At 38.9% G+C, this 26,546-nt stretch overlaps 4 protein-coding genes across 5 annotated transcripts in view; 1 reads left to right on the plus strand and 3 right to left on the minus strand.

Annotated features, from left to right (window-relative positions):
- Nucleotides 1-11,118, minus strand: part of kcnq1.2 (potassium voltage-gated channel, KQT-like subfamily, member 1.2) — a 190,707-nt gene extending 179,589 nt beyond the window's left edge. The window contains exons 1-2 of the mRNA XM_072435508.1: nucleotides 11,019-11,118; nucleotides 8,761-9,409 (exon numbers count right to left, since the gene is read on the minus strand). Coding sequence (XP_072291609.1) covers nucleotides 8,761-9,251 — 491 coding nt within the window. The 5' untranslated portion in view covers nucleotides 9,252-9,409; nucleotides 11,019-11,118. The remainder of the gene's footprint in view (nucleotides 1-8,760; nucleotides 9,410-11,018) is intronic.
- A 2,309-nt stretch (nucleotides 11,119-13,427) lies between these two features.
- On the plus strand, nucleotides 13,428-19,251 carry mrps35 (mitochondrial ribosomal protein S35). The gene is made up of 8 exons (XM_072435449.1): nucleotides 13,428-13,588; nucleotides 14,357-14,409; nucleotides 14,478-14,645; nucleotides 15,743-15,803; nucleotides 16,241-16,380; nucleotides 16,987-17,096; nucleotides 17,195-17,264; nucleotides 18,897-19,251. The coding sequence occupies exons 1-8, from the start codon at nucleotides 13,453-13,455 to the stop codon at nucleotides 19,164-19,166; spliced, it is 1,008 nt and encodes a 335-aa protein (XP_072291550.1). The 5' UTR covers nucleotides 13,428-13,452; the 3' UTR covers nucleotides 19,167-19,251.
- A 2,040-nt stretch (nucleotides 19,252-21,291) lies between these two features.
- Nucleotides 21,292-23,709, minus strand: LOC140349097 (uncharacterized). Its single transcript, XM_072435318.1, has 3 exons — nucleotides 23,490-23,709; nucleotides 23,144-23,278; nucleotides 21,292-22,448 (listed from the first exon to the last, which is right to left on the minus strand). The coding sequence occupies exons 1-3, from the start codon at nucleotides 23,707-23,709 to the stop codon at nucleotides 21,463-21,465; spliced, it is 1,341 nt and encodes a 446-aa protein (XP_072291419.1). The 3' UTR covers nucleotides 21,292-21,462.
- A 1,671-nt stretch (nucleotides 23,710-25,380) lies between these two features.
- The window catches only part of LOC140349220 (transcriptional enhancer factor TEF-3-like), a 33,711-nt gene continuing 32,545 nt past the window's right edge, over nucleotides 25,381-26,546 (minus strand). For both annotated transcript variants that reach the window (XM_072435491.1, XM_072435490.1), the window contains exon 12: nucleotides 25,381-26,171. In XM_072435491.1, coding sequence (XP_072291592.1) covers nucleotides 26,058-26,171 — 114 coding nt within the window. In that variant the 3' untranslated portion in view covers nucleotides 25,381-26,057. The remainder of the gene's footprint in view (nucleotides 26,172-26,546) is intronic.

Genomic DNA, 26,546 nt, shown 5'->3' on the forward strand with positions numbered 1-26,546 from the left:
TGACGACAATACGGAAATCCATCAAAAAATGTGCTTAAACGTGCCTCTTACTTTTGTCATCAGAGGTCAATGTTATTTAAGATTACATAATAGTGATATTCCAATGTTGTATGTCTTCAAAACAACAATGACTGGGTTTCATCTTCCTGTCTGATGTATGTCACCTCTAAATAATAGTCTTTTGCCAACTAATTAATTCACTGCCACAATGTTTTTCCAATCAAAGAACTGAAAGCTCACAATCACATTAATACTGATATATTACTGATTATTTGGTCAGTTAATGCATGTTTCCTTTGGAGTTCACTTTTCTTACATAAAGCAACTAGAACCAATATGGCGACTTTATTGTATTAGGCTAATCTTGGACTATTTCATGACTATTGTGGCGACTGTCGGCACTGGAACCTTAGCAGTGCCTCTCCAACGCTTGCTTATAACTTAATTAGCCAAAATAATCATTATTATTACACATATTTCACTAAAATCGCATTGCATCTGAATTGCATTTGCATAATTACTGCCAAATTCCCCAAACACTATTACAGTCATGTTTTATTGCGCTCTCTGTGGGTCTTCCTCGTTGATCTGTTTGTATTAACAGCTCACAGAATGTTTCCACTTCTCCTAGCAACCGTGACACATTCCACCGACACTGTTCCATCTGTCGGTGTACACATGGGACAGAGCAGCACGGTCAGCACGGCAGCACGGCATCATGGGATAAAGCAGAAGGACATAGAGGGGAAAACTACTTTGGGTGACTCCTGGGGTCTGACCACTGGAAGGAAGATCATTTGTGGGAAAGATAAATAAATACACAAACTTGACACCTAAAGAACATTTAAAGCCACAAGAGAGAAAGAAAAAACATACTGGACTAATTTACTGACACAATGGCTATGCTTACATGCACACCAAAAATCTGATCATTATCTGATTTCTGGAGTTATTAGATTATTGAAAAACGGTTCCATTTGAAGTGAGTAATCTGATTTCTGAACACATGTTTAGGATTTGACAAGGAAAACCAGGGGGGAAAAGGGGAAACTAAAGTGAAAAAAATATATAAAAATAAAAAAAATGAAAGAGAAAATGTTAAGGATTGAAATAATTATTTAAAATGTATTGTACGGTACTTTTTAACAGTTCATCCATTTATCAACTGACACACGATGATCCAATTCCTCTTGGGCATGTAAACAAACAATCAGATCTAAATATTGTCAGATTCTTACTGATTATTTTATATACGCCATATAGTAAGTGCTCAAATATTGCCAGACAATAAAGAACGTTTCATGATAGTAAAGTTATAAAACTGGTATTGAATTCAAATTGATAACATGAGCTGAAAAAAGCAAAGTTCCCTAAACACTAGATGTGATCAGTGTCATTTTTTTGAGAAGGGTCTACATATTTCCGTGTGTTATTCTGAGGACACTTGGGTTGGTCTTTTTGACAGGAACATGGGATGAACAGTATATTGTGTGACTTGCTGAGATAATCCTTGGTTAGAATCTTAGGAGCGGTTTTACAGTTTGCATGTGGCCGCTCCATTACGAGGCTGTACCCGTGTTGTGGTGCATTATGACCAGGCGCAGGATTACAGGCCAAATGTGAGACACAGCAGCAGTTATGTAAAGCCCTGGTGTTTATGCTACATCACCGCCCAATAGCCATTCACAAATGTGCACACTGTTAAATCAAAAAAACATTTCTGATGCTCCTAGGGGATAAACACAGTTGTAAAAAGGGGTGTGTGACTAAATTTGTGGGGGGAAAAGGAATTTATGCTTCCTATCATTCAATAACATGTGGAGTCTCATGGTTGTCTTCATGGAGACAGATCATGTTAATGCCAAACTGTGGAATGTTCTAGGTAAAGCAATAACATCTCCATCATAACAAGCAGGTGGTGGGCCTTCTGCAAGAAAAGCTATGTTTTGTCCCTTTAAAATGTCCTTTTATTTGGCTGATAAGGGAAGGCAGATGTGATTAAAACTCCAACATATGTTGATTATTATTTTACATTTTGTTCATTGTAAACCGCAATATTAATTAATTAAACGGCTTGATAATATAAACAAGTCCATTGACTTCCTGTTCTAAACCGCAGCATTAATAAGCCTCTTCAAGGACATTCTACATTCTTTTATTATTGAATTTTTACAATATTTGCCAGTAAGAACAGAGAAGTGGGCGGCGATAGAGGGTAAAAGAAAACAGGAATTTCCCGATCGCTCAAGCTTCAAATGCAGGACAATACAGGATTACCAGTACTCGAACATGGAGGAATCACTCGAAATATAACTGAGTAAGTTTAAGATTAAATAACACCATTATAACATGAGTAAAAGCTCATGAGGGTTTGTTTTTTTCATTAAATGTCTTCTTTAATAAACATAACTAGTTTGTTTCTTATTTCCATCATTAGTCACATAACTAATCAGAATATAACACAGCTAAACTATAGTGAGACCAGAGAAACTGAGAGGGGTGATGTGAGGTGATGCAAAAGGCAGGATTGTCCTATACGTATCCAGTGACCCACTCCCCAGATGGGACCGGGATTAGTGCTATGGGACAGCAGCACGTTATCCTCTTTTCTTCATCTATACAGCTTTTATATATTGTACACATTTTCCTCCACAAAAATCTGCAAAATTATTGTGCGTCCTGCTTTTAGGACATTTCTTGATGAATTTGGGTAGATCCAGACTTTCCTGACTGATTACTGAATGGGATAAGAAAGTCAAAGTGGTCTCATGTTCTGTATCAAGTATCGAGCCTTTTCCTTACTATCACAATTGAATTTAAACTTTTGGACAGTATAAAGAGTATATTTTTTCTTATTAAGTGTAGAATTCAAACAGATGGACAGGGTTTTCACTAAAAGCATGTTCTTTTGTAACAAACACGGCCATTACACTTCAGATTAGTATTATTGCACTACATTTACAAAGTGCTATTTATGTAATTACGTTGTGCTACAATACGCAGCCTATTGTTTGTTTGTTTTTTAAATCTAGCTTTTATCCATCAATCTCGATGACCCAAATCTTTTTATTTCTAGCATCACCAGGAAGACTATTTAAAGTGGAAATAGCCTGGTCAATAGGGCAGCCAAAAGTCAAAGGGAAACTCAGTGTTTTGGTCTCAAACATGATGATTGTTTTGTTTGGAGAGCATTAAAATTATGTCATAATCTAATGCAGGGCGCAGATGGGTCATGTAATCTGTGTGGATCCTCATGTTTGGGACATGGACTGTCAACATAAAAGAATATCTGTTCACAGTCTGACTTTTACATTTTGCGTTTACTTTCATTGACAAACTGAATGATCGACCTGCATCCATGTTGACGCGGTGAAGTTGGGAAATCTATGTTTTTACACAAGAGTTATGCCGATGTTTCGTGTGAAATTGGAGAATATTGGACAGGAGAAGTATCTGGCCCAGTTCTATAAGGGTGCAAAAGGGTGCATTACACCCTCATTTGAGTTAAATAATGTTAAATAATTACGGTTTAAGGAATATGGAGTATTGTCTTTGCAACTTCTTGAAACTTTGATGCACCCACATTGGTCTGGTCCAGTTCATTGCTACAAAGCAAAAGTGTGTAATGTATAGTGTAGTTTATCCACTTCAATGTCAAATATTACATCCAAATAGGTGTTCGTTTGCCTCCAGACCTCAGTTAGTAACAGTTAAAGTACATGTGTTTTTTATTATTACTTACTAATTATACTTAAATACTTATTATATTATTACTTTGTGGAGCTAATCCCTGGGGTAAATATTACAGGAACATTTAACAAAATAAAGGTGTTTGTTTGTCAGGTATTTGTCAAATCATGTTAGCTCTAGTTAACAATATGGTTGCTAGCTAATAGTTATATACCTACATCTGCTGATTATGTCCAACCAGGAAGTACAACGTCAAAATGGTAAAAACGGGAAATGGGAAATAATGGGCAATGTTTCTTTGTGTGAAATCTTAAATCATGTTCATGTTCACTACATTTTAGTGAATGTATGTTTTAGTTTGACTTTAGAGAACCCTGTAACATGTCAAATGTACTTTATGCGTCTTGTTTGAGTGGTAATGCATGCACTAAACTTAAGCTGTATATTGGGTTTATTCTGACAGTTTGAAGAGACGCCTACACGCTCTATTCATTTATGTTAATAGCTCAATTTATCTGCATATTGTATCCGTCCTTCTGTGTTTAACAATGTGCTCAATCCAATGACAGGTGAATTGGCATTAACGGGGCCATATTAACGGGGCCACATTAACGGGGTCACATTAAGCCCACATGGTCTGAGTCTGAGCAGCCCAGGTCTTAGTGACCCGCGCCCTCTCCAGCTATGGAGGGCTTAGGATGGATTACAGCACATCAGCTGCCACTCACAAACACAGATATCCCATCCTGATTTAGCTACCGTCTTCTCTCCCAAATACATGAAAATCTATCTGCCCACAGGTCCCAGGTCAAGATGAGGGCCAAGAGAAAGTAGTGGTATCAGTCTGCAATTAGTGGTAGTCTGAAGTCGTGACCCGTGGTACTATGTGTTATTCAGCAACAACCACTTAATCCTTGGGCTCACATTCAAAGATTAAGGAAGCTTTAAACTAGAATGAAGTACAGGTTCAAGTCAATTAAGTCAGAATGAATATTTTGTTTACATGTTGGACAAATATCTCACAAACATGCAGAAAAGTTCATCTTGAAGGCAGTTTCTAAAGCAGTGACGTGATGAGGGCCGTTAGCGTAGCTGGAGCCATCTCTGCTTATTCCCTGGGTTATGTAAAAGATGCAGAGGGCGGGGCCACGTGTGAGAGTCAGGTTGACGACGCTGTTGCACAAGACTCTTTTTGGACACATGAGCGTCTGCCTGCTAATATATGGTGACATTTACCCCCGGCACCACTTTGGATAGAGTTCTCTCCCTAGTTTAATGTCATCAATATGTTTTAGAACTGTACTTTACTTCCTGTCATTTTCAACATATTTTTCTATATTTCTTCACAAACTGCTACTTTATTTACTCCCACCAAATAAAGTCAAATTTAGAAAATCACAAAAACGAGTCATATGCACTAAAATCTCAAATTGTATGTATTAGTGTAGTTGTTTTCAATATATATACCTTTAAAGATGATATGGCAAGATCGTTTTATTTTCATCATAGCTTACATTCTTTTTTTAAAATATACAGTATAGACAATTTACGCCATAATCTAATTTTGCAAATCTCCAATCATCTATTGCTATATTATCTATTTCCTTCCTCCACCATAGGCTTAATAAATAATTAATTTACAACCTATATGGAGCATAATTTTCCGCTAAATAACAAACTTTTACCCTCAATACAATAGTGTTTCCTCATCATTAGTTTACTCAGAGTTGTATTTAGATTGATTCATGCATGTTTGAGTAATCCTGTACTGTTCTGCAAGGTCCTGTTTTCACCTACCCCCTATCCTCACCTACATCCCTGAATTTAGTTGTTTTTTTTGTTTGTCTTTTTATTAAGACTCTGAATAATACATTAACTTGTTTTTTTTATTAAGACTTAATAATACATTTAGAGTGAAAAAGGCCGAAAACTAAGTAATAATAATAATGCTATGTGAATAAAAGCATGCAATGTCTTTCTGCCGTTAAAGTCGGATTTGATCTAATGCTCTGTAGATAAATTCATATCTGCATCACCTGTTGATGGAGCAGATGTTTATGAACAAACAGATGGACTTATGATCACCAGTATTTAGGGATAAAGCCTGTGTGATTCAGGCAGATGAGTTTTGGCTGATGTCTGGCTGTGTCTGGCACCGAGGCTAAACACTGGAGGTCACATTAAGTAAAACATGAGCAGCTTGTCTGGGAGCGAATCCAACCCAAGTTACCTCTGTGGGAAACAGCATCGGATTACACAATAGAAACAATCAGTAGCAAACAGGAAAAGCTCAAACAGATTTCATACTTCAAATGTTCCTATTCGAACTTTTGGTTGTGTCATTTCAGGGAATCACAAGTCGTAGGACATTTTAAACTCATCAAGGTGGTTTCAATGGTTAAGCTTAATTGTCCCTGTGGGGAAATCTGTCCTCTACATTTGACCCATTAAAACCAGTTTAATAAAATCAAACTTTTCTATTTGAAGTGTTACATATTTTTGTTTTGACGTTTAATCTGAAAATAAGATAAGATAAGATAAGATATTCCTTTATTGTCCCACATGGGGAAATTTCATTGATGCAACGCAGGTAGATACAGAGGTAGATACAGAAGAAAAGAACAGATCACTTATAAGAAGTTTGAATCTCTTATAAACAAAAACTCCCATAGACAAAATTGGAGCGCAGGTTATTATTATTAATGTATATTAGACCACGATTATAAAACACAACTATAGAAGGACTTCTCACAATTTACTGTGAAATGAATCATTTGGATTAGGCGTGTGTGATACTACATTTTGTGATACAGTATCAATATCATGGGCTGTTGTATCAATATATCGCCACGAGTATTTTTTTTTTACAGTTTCACAAATTGTTTTGTGACCCCCATTACAATTTTGTACAATTTTGATGATTAAAATGTGTGCATTTCATTTGGAGTTTGTACAGGTCGTGGTTTGACAAAGAAAAATGCTTTTAAAACATATTGGGTTCTTTAAAAAAAATGGTGATGTATCGTAGAATATCATGAGCGATTCTGTATATCGATTATTGCGTGTAGGGAGTGATTCCCAGTCCTAATTTGCATTGTTTCCCTATACTTTAACATGGAAATGTGATGAAAAACTTTTTTGTGTTTTACATGCCACACTTGCTTCTAACTGTGCAGAATCACATTGATCGCATGTTTAGAGAGGCACACACTACTAAAAAGTCAACTAAACTTACAATGAAATGTGATAATTAATTGTCCTTAAAACAAATCACACAATCTACAAACCTCCCAATACGGTTTTGAGTAGATGTATCCCCATTTGAACAAAGCATAGGACAACATGAATAATTGATTGCATTAAGTCGAGCTCTGTGTGAGATTGACTGAGAGTGAGGCTAGACCAGGCCTTTATAAAGTGCCCATGATAAAAGGTGTCCACCATTGACCAGTAAGAGTTACTTAAGGAGTGTCCGTGGCATCAGTCGAGACGGTTTTATATTTAATGTGCGGTCTCAGGTTCGGCACTCTTGGCTGAACACAAGAGCCGCAATTACTGCTGAGACACTTTATAATGGAGGCCACACAAAACACAACAAATTCAGAGAAGATCCATTTTCATTGTCATTACTCATTAATCAAGCTGGTGTGGTATTTATTTCATTATATGACGCTATAAAATATGAGAAATCAGATCTCAATTAACTGAATCCCACAGTGAAGGCAAGTCAGTAATGAAACAAACTAATTGATGTGTAATAATTTATTGATTTATCGAGTCATATTGTCAAGATTCTTCTGTGAACTTATGGTAAGTAAGAACTACATAATAATAATTGCTCGAATCACATGTGGTTGTTTATGTGACAATATTGTTACTTTTTCATTATTTGTAACACTAAATTTTAAATAAGAGCATCATTTCAAACACTCAATATCAGCTTATGGAATTTCATTTGAGAAGAAATGTGGTTTGGAGCAGAGTTCAGTGTTCAGAAGAAAAAAACACTATAAATGATATTGTTAAATGGTTCTGATTAAAAGTCTGTCTTGCATATGCTTATGAGTTTCTTATTAAAAGACACATTTCCTTTAATAAGAAAAAATGAAATTGATCAGAAAATCAATCAATATGCATTTGTTTTGCATATCTTCCAGCTCAAACCACAAATGTAATACAGTTGAATAAATACACATGATTCAAACGTAGCTTCAAATCCGGGAAAATGCTGATATTTTGATCTAATCTTTTGTAAATCCAAAAGCAGTGACGTCTTAAATTCAGCGGGGAGATCCTCTATATTATGTAACGCTATCGTGTACATTCTGTTACTCAACAATTCAGTTAGATTGCAGCCCAATAAGGATTTGTTTTTAATGCCAATTTATTCTAAAACAAAAGCTGAAGCAGATTTAATAGTATAAGCATAAAAGCTAGAAATACTAATACGTATCTACTAATGTGTGTACTTCTACTGCAGGCTCACACTAACAAAGATCATTTATGTCTTTGGTAGCAGGTTGTAAACTTGATAATAATCCTGTATATGTGTTAAGTAGAGGTCACTGGGCTCCTGCCGTGGGTCAAGTGAGCGGCACAAAGAGCACGCTCCATGTTTCATGTATGAGCTGCTGATTTGTCTGTGGGACAGTCTCAGTGTTCAGCTCACCCGGGCCAAAGCTGTGTGAACAGGATCACTCTAGATTCCAATGAAACCGCAACAGACAAGACACTTTCTCTGATTCAGGAAGAAGAGAGCCACAAAGTAATTACCACGGCAACCACAGTCTGAAGCTGGCCCTCACAAGACAATGTACCTGCTAAAATCAGACACTTTGTAGTCTGGTTTCAATCATACGCAATCCAATACAACTTCTAGTACAGCCGATTCCTTATCAAATATTAAACATATCCATCAACCATCCAGCTGTTTTATAGGTGATGAGACAAAAGCAGACCACAAAAGCTCTGTAACTTCTTCCTGCTCTAGATTAATTAGCTCCATTTGATCAAATCAATGTTGTCACTTTGTGATGAGTGTGCAGTGACACAGGGAAGAGTGGTACTCACACGAGGAAGTGGTAGAGGAAGCATTTCACTCCAGCAGGTCTCTCTAGGAAGTTGTAAACATCCCCCTGCATGCTAGTCTTGATGTAGGGGCTCTGGAAATGTTTCTGTTGGTGCAGCCAGCTCGAGCGCGGGAGAGGTGGCGGGACAAGGGTGAGTGAAGGCTGGCCCGGTGTGATCTGCAGCGCTGGGTCCTTTGTGTCCACAGGCGGACAGTGGGGAATGCCTGATCCATTATTCACCGCTGTGGGGTCTAGTTCCAGTGAAACAGGAGAGTAGCAGCTCCTGTGAGGTGCCTGCAGGCCCAGCCCCGCTGAAGCAGAGTCTTCTGAACCCAAAGGATCCGTGTCCTGGTCCTGGTCCAGGCTGAGGCTGAGGCTGGTGCCGGCATACCCGTTTGGTCTGTATCCGATGAAAGAGCTCGCCATGCGGCTCCCATAGTCACGTTGCACATGGCAGGTCATGTGGAAGGACCGTGCCCGTCTTTCCCCCATTCTGCCTGAGGTAACGCTTCGGCATAAAAGTCCTGGGATGAGCACAGGAGATTCAGGTGGACGGGAGCGTCCCGGCAGGAGATAGCGCGTGGCCGGGCATGGTTAGCTTCCTGTGGCAGCCACGTCTGCACTGGGCTGCACAACTCGCACGTGCATAACTGCAATGGAAGAATATGAGCCGTGAGATAGTGTGGCTGCAACACACTCATACACCTGCTATTTTAGCATCTGATGAAAACTACACAACAGGGTCACATAAGTTCCCTTTACCTGTACAGTAACTCAATTTAATCTGTGTCAAACCTGAATGTGTTTCCTGTGGATCATGACTAAAGTATCATCATTTGGTGAGTTATACGGCAGAGAGAACATATTAAAAAAAAAGAGGATTATTTTATTAAAGAGGACTAATGCAAGTGCTCTATAAACTTGTGGCTTCTGACCCGTCCCATATAAAAAGGCTTTTATTATTCTCAGAGCACAGCCTGAATATGACATCTACAGATCAAGTGCATCTACCTCATGCTTTTATTGTTTCCTGTCCACAAAACCGGTCTAGCTTGCATCTAGAAAAATAAAATCAAAAACAAGCCAATCAAACTTTTGGATTTATTACAGACAGCGGCCCCTGCATTTCAATTATATAGCCTACATTGACAATTAATAAATATAAATTGTTGTTGTTTTGGAGATATGCCAAATTATAAAATCGAGTTCATTGCTTATAATTCCAACTATTAAAAATGTCAGAAAGCGTTCTAGTTTAATCTCCCAAACAAGGGTCAGTATTCTGCCCCTTTGTAGTTAATTTTATGGTCAATTAACGTTTTGTGCTAAACTTTAACCTCAACCAAAGACATTGACAGGCACATTTGACCACATTCCTGATGCAAATTCCAAAATATAGCCAGACATTACCAAGATAATGCAAAAAAATATATAAAGATACACATTTTTGTCAATATCGCCCTACCAAATTACCTTATTGAAAAGTTAAAATGTGCACAGAATCTATATCTATCAGCCCTTCTGCACAACTTATGATATTATAACTGTGTTCTTCGTTAAGTCATTTGTAGCCTAGGATATACAGTATGTTGGTATAAAGAGTGGTTGATCAGACACAGATGCAGTAGTGATACACCTGTTGCAACTCGTGACCTTCTAACTATCCTTATATAAAGAAGTAGTGCTAATGACTTGACTGATGTTAAGTGGCAGCTGGGGTATCAATCTAAAGGCTTCGGAAAATGCGGCTGGGACAGAGGGGAGATAATTAGAGGCGCGTCTCCGTCTCCAGTCCGTGGATGAAGTGATGACAGGGGCCACACGCGCTGCTGTCCCGCTCTAGATTGAGTTTCCTGCCTTTAAAACAACACGGCCACGACAGACACAATGGAATCTGTCAGACATTAGGCAAGATGCGCCAACTGGGGACTCTACTGTTACAAACTATTGTGCGGTTTTCCGATAAACTGCACACAAACCCTCCCATAGGTCCAATAGACGCGTTAACAGAGGATGCGTCAAGTGCGCACGGTTCCAACATGAACTGGATAAACACTTTTGACATCATCCAAATACACGATTATCCTCAATATGATCTGTGTTTAGCGCGTAAATGTAATCTATCGTTATGAAAACACTGGAGCGCGCAGGTTATTTAAGCCTACTATGCGTTTCACTTGTAAATATTTGCCAAACACACTTTAGGGAACTTGTAGCAGAGTAAAAGTGAACCACAACGTCAACAGAGCCCAATCTTACCTCCAATCACCAAAACACGCATGAAGTTGATGAAAATGAAAATGCTTTCATCTATGACGTGGGAAGTCTACTGTTTTTAGTTTTTTTTTTTGTTTTTTTTGTTTTGGGTATTTTGTAGGCTACATAAAATATAGGCCGGAATAATCCGTGGGTTTAAAGCAAATAAAAGTCCGATGAAAAGGAGAGCGCAAATCTTTCATCCTCTGATGCGCGGAACTTGTGGCTTTGAAGAGCATCGCGGTCTGCGCCTGCTGCGTTCAAGGTCACACGGAGAATGTAGGACGGAGCAGCGTGGAGACGTGACTTTTAGTGCGTGAAAAAGATACTGTTAGGCTAAAATAAAAATGTCGTAGCCTATATTCATGTATATGTAATGGGCTACGCTCAGTAACCCTAGAATTGTTGGTGCAATGTTATAAACCTATAATATTTAATCAAATAATCAATGAATCTTCAGGTTAGGTCCAACTAAGCTTTGAAACTGCTGGATGTGAGAGTGAAAGGCTTTTTTACGTGATGAACCTGAAGGCGTCTCGTTGCTATACCAGCTGGTGTGGGGAAAGCGGCAGAGGGACAGCCGCTGGACAGAGGCGGACATGCGACATGCGCCGGTGCACAGCAAGCAACCAACAAGAATCTGTGCAAGGTTTAATTAACACCCAGTATTCTGGTGGTACCAAAATTTAAAAAATAATAGAATGATCCAATGTGGCTATAAAACATATAGGGTGAATTTCAATAACCAGGGACGATGTATTTATTTAGGACAGGGAAGAAAATGTGGTAATGAATGGCAATAAGACTGAAATTTAGATAACCAGATTAAAAATGAGTGACCCACGTCTGGTCCAAGTGTGATTATAAAGAGTTTAGATGTAGATGATTGCACCCTATCCTAAATCTGGATCTATAGTGTCAAAACGTGTCCCTGGAGAATTACACTTTATTTTGAAACTCTATACAGATAATATTACTAATATTCACAATTATATGATGTGATCTTGATAAAAAAAAATAGTGAAACATTCTCGTGACTAATTATATACAGCCTATTCTGGAATCATCAGCATGTTTTCTAACAATTGAGGGGATATCACAAACATGAAATGAAAGACCTTGGATGTTCTTCAGACTTTATCTTAATTGTATCGAGAGAAGCTTGGCTTTTTAATAGATGGTGGAGCAGGGTAGTTGTAGTGGTAGACGTGTCATCACCTGACTCTCCGGTCTGTATGCTTTATTCAGAAACTTGCATCTGAAGCGCAAAACTAGCAGGGCAAATAGATTGAGTGTGACATGACACGAGTTGTTAAATTGACAGGCGTTCATGAGTCCAACGGCAGAGGGAAAGAGAGGTTCTAGTCCGAATGGACCACAGCCTCCTGCGCGAGGGGATTTTAGATTCTGTCCAAGAGAAGAGTCAGCTGTGATATGCTTGTTTCAGGTCCTTGAGACGCACACGTGCTGGAGAGATGTGAGGCTACAGTCGATCAGCAGCAGAAGGAGTCCACGGGCATGAAGTCCACGATAATCTCCACTGTCTTCGGGACGTTGAGCCCCAGGTTGTTGCCACTGCACCACGACACCAGCCGGTCCACCGCTGGTGTCGTGGTGCATCAGAGATGAGCCCAATGAGGCTTGTGTTGTGTTGTCTGCAAACTTGATCAGTTTGACAAAGTCGTGGCTGGAGGTTGGTGTACAGATCCACAAACAAGTCCACAAACAGGTCCACAAACAGGTCCACAAACAGGATCCTAGCTGTGGGTTCCGAGGGAGTCCAGGTGCTGCATGGATGGCCAGGTTGATAGCGTCATCTACAGACCTGTTGGCTTTAGGGCGAATTATAGCAGGTCCAAGAGCAGGGAGAAGGTACACTAGAGGTACACTACAGCGGGACAGGGCCCTTAAATTACTTAATGACTACATAAGTCAGGGCCACAGGCTTGTAAACACGTATTATTGACCACATTTAACCCTAACACTTTGTTAAGTCCGGTTTTTTTTTTTGCAAATCTAATACAATATGTGCAGTAACAAAATTAGCGCTTCAAAGGGTAGGCTACACATACATTTAGGTCACTATTGTGACTTGTGGGTTGAAATGGGTTAAGACTATTTTAATGTTAAGTCACTGACACACACGCACAAACACACGCGCCAAAAAAGAATGTTATCCAATATGGTAAACAAGTGTGTCCACCTTTTAGATAAAATTTTGAATTAATTTGGAACCCGAATTATTGACATTGAAGCTTAGGTGTCCCAGACAACCCAAAAGCACACTAGTGCCAATCAAATAAGAATCACGTTTGTATACATGTATGTTTTATTAGTTCTAACTTTACCTGAACATCGTTGCTCCGCTCACTGCATGGCCCTCTCCAGCGCTTTTGCGTGTTGTGTCCTTAGTTGGCTTCCGTAGTCGCACAGAAACATGGCGGCGTCCTGCACAACTAAAACGTACCTCATTTTAGGACGAATAAACACCTCCCGATCCAGTCTGCAGAATGCCACAAACAGGGCGACATACGCGACTGTTTTGTCTATAAATTCTCCTACTGCAAATAGAGGTAGGTTTTGAAATGGATGTAAATGTCGGAGCTTATGTTAGCTTGACGCTTCTGGCAGCGGCCATGGCTATTATGTGTCAATGACATTTCCTTATTTTGGAGAGAGCCATATGATGGTTTAATAGACATCAGGCAGCTTTTAATTTAAGTAGCAGTGATTATTTATTTTATTTATACTATAATGCTATGCTATGTTCTTACTGCAAGTCTTGATGATCAATTCAGTTTTTCCCAAATCAAAGGTTTGCGGATAGGCGGTTTATATTGCAAATAAAATATCCAACAGCTCTGAAGTAATCTGATAACAGGACAAACCAGCATTTGTTCTGTTGTCACATTATGAGAGACTATTAGTCAGAGATCACCATTATCATCTTGTCACACATTCTTTCACTTTATATCAATGAAGTTAAACACAGCTTCATTGCAGTTTTTTTGTCAATTTATTTTTATTAATCCCTTTATTTTCTAGTGTAAAAATGTGGCACCTGCGACATTTCAGTGCTGTAGGCGTCAGATAAATGTGGTCTGCTATTTCGGCCGCAGTCGCATAAAAAAAAAATTGTATGTGATAATATGCCACAATATGACAGTGGCCTGGGTCGTGAGAAATTCTAATTTGGTCACACTGATCCTTTGACATCGTCATAAACAATTAATCCATGTCACATTGGGCAAAAAAAAATCTGATTTGAACTTTTAGTTGATAGACCTTTTGTTTAGTAGTACTTACATGACTGCTCATTGCATTATTGTGGTCCATTTTAGGCATGCCAGAGAGAGGTGGCCGAGGTCAGTTTGTACGAAGGCCCAGAAGAGAAGTAAGTGTTGACAAGTTTGTTCATGGTCGTTTTTGTTCCCATAACTAAAACTCTCTTGTTGTTATCAGGAAGGACCGCCACGCACAGAGAAGATGCCTGTAGATCAGGACTGGACTGCAGTGTACCCTTCTGCCACTCCCTTTAGACCGAACGCTGTCCCACTGCCTATCAGGATGGGCTATCCTATAAAGGGAGGAGTCGCCCCTGACAAAAAGGGGAATATGGAGCTAATCAAGGTCAGATTTCTACCTTCAGCCCAGTGATTCCACAACATCATGTTTTCTCAACTAAAATAAAAACTGTAATGTTCCCTATCTTATGCACAAAGCTATGGATTTGATTAGGGTAGTTGATGAGATAGTTGAAGATAATATATAATTAATATTGACTGTTAATAGGTAACCTTCCCACCAGAACATTGTGTTGCACCTTGTTGAACATTTTTAATTTCAACATGTATTTGTGGTGTCATCAGATAGTATCAGAAAGCCGCTTTCTTGTTAATGATACTATCTGATGACAACTGATTTAAAGATTTCTGCTGAAGACTACAGACTTGTAACATTATCATTGCTTTGAAAAGACGGCACATATATACAAGACACATTTCCATTTTGGGGATATTAAAGTTTACGGAATGCTGTAAAGAATTCCAGCCTCACTTCAAGAACTGTAAGGAGGATTTCATCTGTGTTCTCCATTCTCCTTCATAAACATAATGCAATATAGACTAATCTTATAACTAGATACTCCTGACCATGCAAGAACCTTTCTGAAATCCTGAAGATGAGTCCTTTGCTCCTTACCCATTGAACAATGGGTTAAAGGGAAAGATACACTTTCTCTACAGGGACAGTTAAGTGTACTTTAACCTGAAGTTGTGAGCTTAAATTTGGAGGAGTATTTGGATGGAGCTGTATGACGGATTACTGAGCTGCTGTGTCCAGACACCAGCTGCTCCATCTGGATCCTAGCCACTTCCAGATCCAGTACTCTTATCCCGCACAGCTGGAACTCAGCCCTGCTGCAATATTCAATTCTCCCTTTCTCTTCTTGTTTCTTGTCTCTCTCTCTCCAAACGACTTACTGTGATAACCAACAATAGCAGAATTAAAATCCATCCCAACTCCATGAACACCTATAGTCTAGTTTGTTATATAATGTTATGTTTTTTTAATACCCTTTTACTGAGGACGTCAGTTTGTCCCTTGCCATTTAAATCTGCACCGCTGAAGGTTTCCCTGAATGTCCCATATACATCACTATATTATAGCCTATTAAATATCTGTCAAATGTATTTATAATTTTTACTCATTTTGATTATCTCTTTCAGATCCCCAATTTTTTGCATTTGACACCAACCGCAATCAAGAAACATTGTGAAGCACTGAAATGTAAGTTCTATTAAATGATGACAAACGCTTGCGTGTTCATTTCTAATTTCAAATGTTGTGCCACTGTATAGTACATGTTTCTTAAATCTAAAAAATCTGCATTTATTCACAGCAATAAGATTCAAATGATTCAAAAGCCTTTATTGTCCAAGTCAAACATACATAAATAACATGCAATATTGAAACTATCTATGTCATTTATTTGAGCAAAATGCTGGAAAAGCAAGTCAATCCCAAATATAGTATAAAAGACCAGTATAAAGTGACTTAAAAGGCTTCTTGTCCTTTTTCTCATGTTTCCACTTTCATTAACCTTGATTTTTTAACATTACTATATTGTTGTCGTTTTAAAGAAAGTCCTGAAAAGAAAAATGTATTTGGCTCAATGAGATTTACAAAGGATCAGAATTGTATTAATAGTCCTGTTATTCTTTTAGCTTTTTGCACAGAGTGGCCGTCAGCGTTGGACACGGATGCTAAATGTGACAAACACTTCCCCATTAAAGTCCAAACCACAGACTTTGTATCATCTGGTCTTTCGCTCAGAAATCCATCAGCTCGCATTGTGCACCTTCAAGTGAGTTTTCCTGAAATTATGTTTTATCTCTTGCTGGATTTAGGCTTTGGCTTTATGGTCGGTTCTTATGATGATCTGTGATTTATCCAGAAACAACTACATAGTTCATTGACCCCAAGTCAAGACAATGCATATACACTACGTTATCTGTGTGTACTTGATACATAGATGGATCTCCTACATGTTTTTTTTTTTTATATTACATTTAATCATTTCTATATATCAATATGTAATACATTTATTTTTACAATTTACAAAAAATCTGAATATCTAATGTGAAAATGTCTGCATAAATTCAAGCCATAGGTAAGTATATAGGTCAATAATAATAACTGTATTTCAGTGTTTTGTAAAAACTACTTTGCTTGCATCTTTACATTGATTGTATCCTAAGTTGGAACCCCACAAACCCAATAATAAAATGTAATCAGTTGTTTGGTCCAGGCGCCACAAGGCTTAGTTTGATCTGAATGTTTCATTTGTGTAGGATTCAAAACGCACCATGCTCTTCAGCCTTGGACATTTTATGGACAGGATTAATAATGCAATCTATTTGTTTGTATTCATTTTGACATGAATATGTGTAACATGAAGTTGTTTTCACAGGTGAAACTGTCCAGTTTAAATCTGGATGATCATGCACGCAAGAAAATGATTAAACTTGTCGGATCAAGATATCGCAAAAACACAGATCTTATCACAATTACTACCGACAGGTAAACCACTGCTCAGCATAACTACATGTCATATGTATTTAAATGTATGTGTACGTATGTATTTCTCAAATTGAATTCCCTTTTTTATTTTTTTGTAGCTGTCCATTGCAAAAGCAGAATTATGACTATGCCGTGTACCTGCTTACGGTCCTTTATCATGAGTCTTGGGTACGTATATATTTACTGTATTATTCTGCTTTTCAGAAAATAAATCAAAGCTGATACAGTTACCTAAAAGTATTATTATTTATTAATATTTTCTCAACAGCAGTATGAAAACTACTGTATGTTTTTGTTCTTATAATTGTCCATTTAAAGCAAGAAGGTTTAGATTTGAAGTCTGACATTCCGTTCCTCTTCAGTAGTGAATCTTGCCCAGTGATCTTATCACATCTGCTCTGAATGGCCAAAAGGATAGCAAACTGTAGCATTGTCCATTTTGACATTTCTTCCAGCTGGTGGAAAACACACTCTCCCCTGTCTGATGTTGACCCTGATACTGTACGTTTCCACATTAAGCCACATTAGAGACATCATCGTTTAGTCAGCGATTCTAGCCCTGTTCACCTCCACCTGAGGCTGGACACAAAGACGAGGCTTTTTGCACTCGCTATTACATAACTTCTATCTTTAAAGCTCTTCCAGGCATGGCTTAGTCACATCTAAAACTCTTGTGGGGAAAGGTGTCTGAACGAAGGAGCCTAACCCTGTCCACTGCCCTTTCGGACTCACAATGGACACACAGTGCTTGTCCAACGTGGGCCTGGGGAAGCCGAGAGAGCAGCGCAATGCTCAGATTGTAACGTTAGAACACAATAGACCCAATTGTGTGGAGCTGCTGAGGTGATTCTATCTCTACCACTCTCAAGCAAAGACACCGTGCTGGCTAAATCCAGCGTGTGCTAATCCAGAGCACTATTGTGGCTGGTATTGCAAAGGTTAGCCACTAGAGGTGCTCAAGCTGAAGCTGTTTGTGTCTTTGGGGCCAATAAAAATGTTATTTTCCTTAAGATCTTTACATTTATATTTTGAAGTATTCAGACCCAGTGTATTTTTAGTAGTTTAATTTAATATTACATTTACTAAGACAAACACACTGGGAAAATGAGCTCATTTTATCCCATTTTCATCCACCAGATGGTGCACTTATGCCAAAGAATTGCATTTGATTCATTTACTGATTTTATCATACACATGACAAAAAACCTTGTTTTGGTTGGTAGTTTCTTCGTTTCAGCTTTTTATTCAACTATTTATTAGTGATATCCTAGCTGCCCGTAGATATGTACTGTAATCAAAGCGTCTGGCAAACAATATTTTCTTATGTGATACATCAATTCTGTCACCACCTTTGCCTCTATCTTTTTTGTTCACATTTTTCTTACATTTAGAGGGACTGCTCCCATGCAGTGGCTGTGCGTTCTCCCCTGCGTCTGGCCCAGAGGATGTAGATGGATAGATGTGAAATGTATAGTGCTAATGACGGTGATTAAACTCCCACACCTGGACAGCAGCGAGCAGAGCTGCTTTAATCTGCCTCACAATGGGCTACATTGTTCTGTGGGAATGTGACGACAGACATAGAGCCACTGGATGTGGATGGAGCGATACATATGGAGAAATAGTATATCTGTGAGAGGAGCATCAAAGGGCTGGATGTATTAGGAAGGAGGGCTGCTCATATTTTTGGATTGCTTGATTCCGGCTTAAAGACGCAAAGAAAAATAAACATTTATTCTTAATTTACCTATACAATTTTAAATGTAAGGTTTCTGAACAAATATGCCTTTTAATTCCCAGAAAACCGAGGGCTGGGAGGCGGAGAAGACAGTGACTGACATGGAAGAGTACAGCTGGGAGAACAGTCCATCTCAAAGAAATCTCCTGGACACTCTAACTCACATGAAGGTGGTGGAGGAAGAGGACGGGGACGAGGTGCGCCAACAGCTCCTGGGACGAGCCGAGGTGCAGGAGTACAAGGACTCTGTGACCAGGTTAAAGAACGAAGGGGAGAATGAAGATACGCTGCTTCAGTACAAAGAGGCCGTCAAGAAAGTGCTCAAACTGTAAATTTAATGTTAGATATCACCAGTTTGTTCTCTTCACTGGTGTGTAATAAGTATACATTGTTTAATAAACTCTAAAGTGTATTGGACTTTTTGTGTTGATTTTCTTAAAAAGATCTTTTTAAATATTTAGATTTGTTGACACATTGAAGGCCGGTAAAAAAGCTTAGGTCAGTGCACTTAATGTTATGAAGCCAAAAGATGGTTGAACTTAGTGGCAGTTTTGTGTCCTGTGGATGGGCCCAGAAATGACTGATATTAACCAAAAACCCGGGCAAGACATCTGCCATGCAACAACAAAATCTTAAATTTAAAGATGTCAATTTGAAACTTCTGTAGTTTACTCACATAAATGTACACGTTTTTCAACATGTTAGGTTTTTATATGGAAATAAAGTGTTTTGTGTTTAAAAATGGTCAAAATTGCACATTAAATCTGAGAAAGCTTCATTTTATTGACATATTAGATGCATAGATTGAGGGGATTTTGGATATCTTATATAGTTTTTGAGAAAACTAAATTTGACTGAAAACTTATATACATCAGGCTTAGAATTAGATATTAACATGATCTTTGATGATCTTTATGTCCCTATGGGATAAAAATGCATTTTAAAAAGGCCTTTGATATTAGAATGCCCCATGTAAATGTATGGATGTGAGTGCATTAAATAAAATCATAAAGTCAAAACTAGGAGCAGATTGGACAATTCTGTTTCTACATGAAAGTCTATATGTTGAAAGAGCAAACAGATCAAAAAACAAATGCTAAAACATTTATCACACTATATCATCAGAATACATTTCAGTATCTTATTAAAAATCCCCATTAGTTTAACATTAGACCAACTCAAAGGTATATGATGTGTGACGACACCATCCCAGTCTGGGATGGGCCCTTCCCCACTGGTCAGATGAGATCAAGGGATGAGATCATCAACGAAACTATAAAGATTCACTGTTTTTGAAAGAAATATTGAACTTTATCATAAAACTGAATACAGGATGCAATGCCTGGTCTGGTCTGTGTATTGACACTTCTTCAGAAACCCAATGCAGTGAGGAGATGCGCTCAAAGGTTTGAACACACAGCCTTAGACTGTCCAGCAGAGGCTCCAGGCAGGACAATGCTCTGTTGACTTTGACCACCAAAGTGCATTTTCTGCTTGGGAGCAGAACCCATTAGACCCACTTAAGACCACAGCACAGAACTGTCCAACGTCCTCCACTCTTTGGCATCAACATCAGTCAAAACCCACTGAGGTGCATCAAAATATAGGTCAGCCAAATAGATAGACACACTTTCTGAAGAAATAGTGGCTGTTCCTGTTTTGAGTCACAAGTGGAACAAAACATGCTCTCAAAGGAGCCTTGTGATTAACATGGAAAATAAAAATATATTGATAATTACATTCAGTACTTTCTGACAGGCACGCAATAAAAACAACGCTCTTACACCAGATGCCCTTCCTCAATCCTGATACGGCCCCGATAATTTAGAAGTCAATCTGACATATGCACACTTCTGACTCTGTCGCGGGAAAACTATGTGCATTTAATTAAAGCCTTTATCATATAGGAGAAAAACAACTGTAATGAGTTTTTAACCTTTTTACTACAGTGTTTCCTCATCATTAGTTTACTCAAGGTTGTATTTTTGATTGATTCCTGCATGTTTGAGTACTCCTGTATTGTCCTGCAACTGAGGCTCAGGTGCTCAGAAAATTCCTGTTTTCACCTACCCCCTATTCCCGCCCACTTTCCTGTTCTGGACTCATGATTGTATAAAAAAAAAAAATAAGACTTCAAGTGACACATGTCGGGTTCTAAAACGTAGCCACTTTTGATCACAAAGTCACTGGATGTGTTATTAAGCAGTTGTTAGATCAATGTTGGGGTTTACAATGAACACAATGTAAATCTACTTGATCTACTTATGGTATAGTTCAATACTAAATACCTGAGAAAAAGCATAATATGTCTCCTTTAAATCTAATATAAACCAATATGTTATTTTAATGTTATGTTTTTCAGGGCTTTGCGTTGCAACACTGACATATTCCTTTCGATTGGCAAACAAAGCTTATCGTAATATACAGTTTGTTCAGAAAAAAAAAACAAAAATGCTAGATTTTACTGCTAAATTTATGTATCACAAATAGCAATATAAATACCCTTAATGATAATGATTAATAATGATAGATTTTGTGTTTTAACTCCAAAACTATGCCACCTATGCCTATATACACTTTACAGTAAGAACTTAACTGAAACGTCTCTTTTTTGACTCTACATGACAATCAGGAGTTTTCTTTAACCAGGACGTACTTAATGAGGCGCATGGACCTTCTCTTGCCCCTCCATGCGGTCCGGTATCGCCCCATCCTCTTCCTGTGCCCCCTCCAGCTGAACACCAGGACCACGGAGCAGCAGCACCCCAGCAGCACAGTCACACAGATGGCCACCGCCACCAGCACCGTTTGGGTGGCTACGTGCCAGCCGGGCCCCAGATCGCCCCACTTGTCGCCCCCTGCCGAGCTCTGGTCATCCTCACTGAGCACGCTGTTATTCCTCCCCGGGCTCCATTTGGTGTCGTTGGTTTTATGTTTGCTGCTCTCGATTGCGGTGGCCGGTGCGTCGCTGCTGGACATTGCGGAGCTGCCGGGGGTGGTGGAACGGTTGGGAGATTTTGGGGGGGATTCAGGCGTTATATTGGACAAGAGAGGAGTGGGGAAGGTGGTTGAAAGTCTATTATCGTGTTGATCAGAGCTTGTTTGAGAAGTAGGCGAAGCTTGCGTTTTAGATGTGGAGGCAGGGGTTAAAATTGTGGGCGCTATAGCAGTGGAATAAGATGGAGATCCCAGATGTGTTGCCATGTTTGAATGTTTTATCTCGGATTCTATTCTGGTTGCCATGTTTGAATGTTTTATCTCGGATTCTGTTCTGGTTGCCATGTTTGAATGTTCTATTCCAGAATGTGCTGTAGTTGTTTGCGTATTTGAAGGTTCTATTCCCGATGCCGCGTTGGAATGCTCTGTACTTGTTGTTGCCATGTTGGATGTTTCTCTCCTGTTGGCGGTGGTGAGTGTTGTTGTGGAGGCCTCTGTCGAGACGGGCTGAGGAGCAGGAGATGGTGGGACGGGGCGAGGGCGAGGGCGGGGGTGGATGAACTGCCTTTTGTCCGGAGGCAGAGGGTCCGAGGCGTTAGAGCGGCTGTAGTGATGTGGTAACACACGTACATTAGTGTTGAAGTATTTACCAAACACCAGCAGGTCCGGGTCCACACCTGCAGGATTACAAGACCCACAAATGTTAATAAGAATTATATTTTTGTTGTTGTTTTTGTGCCTAAAAAAAAGACATCTGGGTGACAAGTCATTAGTGAAAGCCAAATGTTATTTAGTATTTTCTGGGATGTTAATGCTACCTTAATTTTTACTGAAGAACTGGGAAATAAATTGGATATCCGTCTGACAAGATGACACAAGTTGAATGTAATATCTATTTTATCTTAGCGTAAAAATGCAAATGTATAGCATGTTTTTAACATGTTTCATTTTGCAATACAAAAGTATAGGAACAAAACAAACTTCTAAAAACTCTTAACAAATGGAAAGCATCATCTTTTCTGTGGCATATGAAAGCAGCTGGTCTCTAATAAAGTATTTGAAACATTGGAAACGTTTATACAAAATTAAACAAATCTAATTTTAGCTCAACACTGTATTTTTGATCTGCATCTGAAATACATTGTTTGATTTTTTTTTTTGATTATTGCATGCAACGTCTACGACACAAACATATATTAAAATATAATAATTTAACCGTATAAAAAACATGTTATTTAAATGACATACTGTGCTGTCTGAATAATGCTTAACAGCTGTCCATTTGAATTATTGTAATATTTCAGTTATTTAGATGAGCTTCATTTATAATTAACTTTATAATATGAGATAATGACTGTAAGATGTAACGCACCTTTGGTGATGTTGTAGAGGACCACGTTGCCTCTGTGGCTCAGGATACAGCTCTCCAGAGTGGGACAGTGCAGGTGGAAGCAGTTCACACTTTCTTGTGTCGCATTATAATGGAAAATGGCTAAATTACAAGAAACTTCACAAAAGATACACAGAGTTAAGTAGGTTAAGAAATAAATGAGAAGAAGTATTTAAGAGTCAGAAACTGAAGCCATTTATTCTAGACTAGAAAGTCCTTGGTTAGTCCTGGTTTAGTCCTGGTTTAGTCCTGGTTTACTCCTGGTTTAGTCCTGGTTTAGTCCTGGTTTAGTCCTGGTTTAGTCCTGGTTTAGTCCCAGTTTGCTTACAGTTCCTGGTCAAGCAGCAGGTCCGGCTGCACTTGAGCGCAGTGTCCTCATGATAAAACCTGAGCAGCTGCGCTCCTCGCCTCAGGGACTCCTCCACGTCGATGTAAATCCCCGGGAAGCGATGGATCCAGCAGTTTTTGTAGTAAGACGTGGGAGAGCACCGGGACTCAGCGTGAGCCACCACACTCAGGAGCGTCACCAGGCGCCATGCGGCAGTCATCGCGCAACGTGGGTCAGCGCATGGCACCGGAGAGGGGCCCGGGACTGAGGCAAAGCCCGGGACTGAGGCAAAGTGCAGCCTGTCCCTCAGGTAAAGCCCGGGACTGAGGCAAAGGGGTGTAGTGTCAGGTGTAGTGTCATGGTTACGTACCCGCAAGAGGTGGGACCGGCCCGTCAGAGCCTCTGCTCAGCTGGGACAAGCGCAGTGGAGGTGAAATATTATCGTAACTCGATTTGCAGAATTGGTTGATGACATTTTTTGCACAGTTGGGTTGTCTGATCAGGCACGAAGAAGTAAAACTAAAACATGTAAGTGGAATAAGGCCTTTAGATAAAGTTACCATTCAGGGGTCAGGATTTAGTTCAGTTGTGCTTGAGTAAACACTGTGTTTTTGCCATTGGATGTTTTTTATTTTTATTTATTAATAGACTGTATTTTCCACTATAGTTATATTGTTTAGAGATTCTTCAAGATTTGTCACTGTACTAATTTCCAAACTTGTAGGCTTATGTCTTTCACTGGAGTATAACATCATCCATTGGGGGAAACAATCCAAAACAAGCTCCAAATGAGGGCCATATGTGGATTGTGTAATTATAGCAACCGCCTGAGCTCTTTTAAACAGGATTCTGAGAAAAAGCCTTTTCCTGTGGATGAGGGTCGTGTACACCTGCTGGCCTGTCTCAGCCTTTGTGAGCGTGTCTATCCATCACCAAACACATTCTCACTTTACAGCTGAGTCCAGAGAAGCTTTCAGAATAAAGGGCTTCAAAGAGCACTGTGATTTGTTGCAACGTCTTGTAAAGTACTTGTAAAACTACTTAGATTAAGCATTTATAGTGTAACATAATCTGCTGTTTCTTAAAATACAGCTTTACGTCATTTTTCAAAGAATTGGTCCTATGGCTCCCTAGTTATTATAATTGAATACAGTTTATAATTTTGAACATTTATTTAGGAATCAATAATAATTAATTGTTTGTGTCAAATATTTTCACTTATACTCGTCAGGATTAGAGGCAAAAATCCCCAAATTATAGCTTGTCTTTTATTATTTTTCGCAATGGTTCGCACGGCTTGCTCTTTTCACAGACCGTATTACTTTCTATAACTATATTTATATAGTTCACATGTAACCATCAAACCATATTTCTGTGGATTTTAGGCCCGAGCAGGCGAAGCTGGCTCATTTAAAAGGAATCTATTCTTATATTCTGATAAACAAAGAATGGGTTCTTAAAGCTGATCCAGACGAAACGACTCATAATTACTTTTCACAATAAGGGCCCGAGATGACATTTGGACAAAAGTGAGATAAATATCTTAAAGTGGGAATACCACCAGTCAGTTTTACAATGGAATTATTGTTCTTGATGGAAAACCAATCGGCTATCAGGTGTTGCTGCACCATATTAAATGTGGGATGAAAACATATGGGAGAGTACAGGTGCTCAGAAGGAAATGGTTGTGGATTTTAGCTTCAGGATTTCATAGATTTCATATTCAATTGTGTTGATGATCTTCAGCAGTGAATCCCTTCTGTCTTATTAAAGGACCACAGGTTAAAAAAATAGTAGCAATAGGAAAGCATGGGCAGCTATTTAAATGCTCATAACAATCAGCAAATAAACCCCTTTCCATACTTCAAAACAAAACAAAGTACCTTAGATGTTTATGTAAGAAACACTTATATTTTATCTAACACAATTAGGGCTTATTACAATCACAGACAAATTCTGCAAACTCCAGTTTACAGACTGAGCTGGTTCAAGTTAGCAGTGTTATGTCATGTGCCACATTGCTCAACCAAAACAGTAATACAACATCAGAAACATCCAACACCAAACAGCTACAAAGCAATCGTTTAGCCTCTTTTAGAGCTCACTTTAGAGAAGATGTAAAAGTACTAGTCATAATAATTACCTCAAATGTTGAAGATTGGCACCAAGACAGTGATCGTTTAAAATGTGCAAGTGGTGACAACGACTTAGTAATTCATGTTTCTGTCGCTAGGTGGCGTCCTGAGGCAGCCAAACTCAGCCACCAGGATGCCCTGCACACGCACGAGTGTAAAGGACAGTAAAACAAACACTAGCACTAATCAAAAGAGATGAAAAACGCCACCACTGATATTCACTTGGCTCCTGTTGGATCCTTTGGTATAAAGACCACAGCGATGAACATGGACCTCATTTTTTCTTCTTTGCCTTTTTCACATAAAGTTCCAAGTCTTAGTTTCACATTGTCCTCTGCAGCAGGCCACTGTGTTGTGCTGAGTTGATCCGGTCTTCCAGTGCGAGGTTGGGCTTTAAGCTGACAGAAGGCTACAGTCCAAAGTGTGTGTAAGGTCAGTCTTTGACCAGTCTGTAGATGTGATGTTGTGCTCCGTGCTCACTCGTGGATACTTCAAATACATAGGCTATGCACAGCAGTGTCTCCAGTGTGTCCCTGTTGGTCACCACCTGAGGACAAGCAACAAGCAACATCAAGAGTCAAAAAGTGTGATAGAGGTGTGTTTGAGTCTGTACTGTGTTGTTCTGCTTGTTTTAATTGTCATGACTTACTAAAGATCATACTCCTCTATTTCAACGCCTACAACAAATAATCTTCATCTAATTAAACATCTATCAGCTAAACATTGTTAAAGTGCAGGTTTCCTAATTATACATTGCTGGATAAAACCTGTGGTGTTTATTATTCAGTTTTACCGCTCGAGTAGCAGTTTGTGAAGAAAAGATAAACAAAAAATATATAATCACATAAAGTTTTAAAAAAAATATCAATGGCATTAGAAGCTATTAGAAAATGTGTGCAATTAACAAATGTTTGTGTTTTCT

Source organism: Eucyclogobius newberryi, unplaced genomic scaffold (genome assembly GCF_026437365.1).
Source record: "Eucyclogobius newberryi isolate DKJ021-1_F unplaced genomic scaffold, fEucNew1.0.hap1 SCAF_7, whole genome shotgun sequence".
In the NCBI taxonomy this organism is placed as follows: Eukaryota; Metazoa; Chordata; class Actinopteri; order Gobiiformes; family Gobiidae; genus Eucyclogobius; species Eucyclogobius newberryi.

Bases quoted from the DNA above. Each gene is read 5' to 3' on its own strand.
- mrps35 (XM_072435449.1), top strand. From the start codon at position 13,453: ATGGCGGCGTCCTGCACAACTAAAACGTACCTCATTTTAGGACGAATA. The intron at 14,646-15,742 runs GTCAGATTTCTA...TATCTCTTTCAG, and splicing joins GGAATATGGAGCTAATCAAG to ATCCCCAATTTTTTGCATTT. The intron at 17,097-17,194 runs GTAAACCACTGC...ATTTTTTTGTAG, and splicing joins ATCACAATTACTACCGACAG to CTGTCCATTGCAAAAGCAGA.
- LOC140349097 (XM_072435318.1), bottom strand. From the start codon at position 23,709: ATGACTGCCGCATGGCGCCTGGTGACGCTCCTGAGTGTGGTGGCTCAC. The intron at 23,279-23,489 runs GTAAGCAAACTG...TCTTTTGTGAAG, and splicing joins CTGCTGCTTGACCAGGAACT to TTTCTTGTAATTTAGCCATT. The intron at 22,449-23,143 runs GTGCGTTACATC...GTAATCCTGCAG, and splicing joins CCTCTACAACATCACCAAAG to GTGTGGACCCGGACCTGCTG.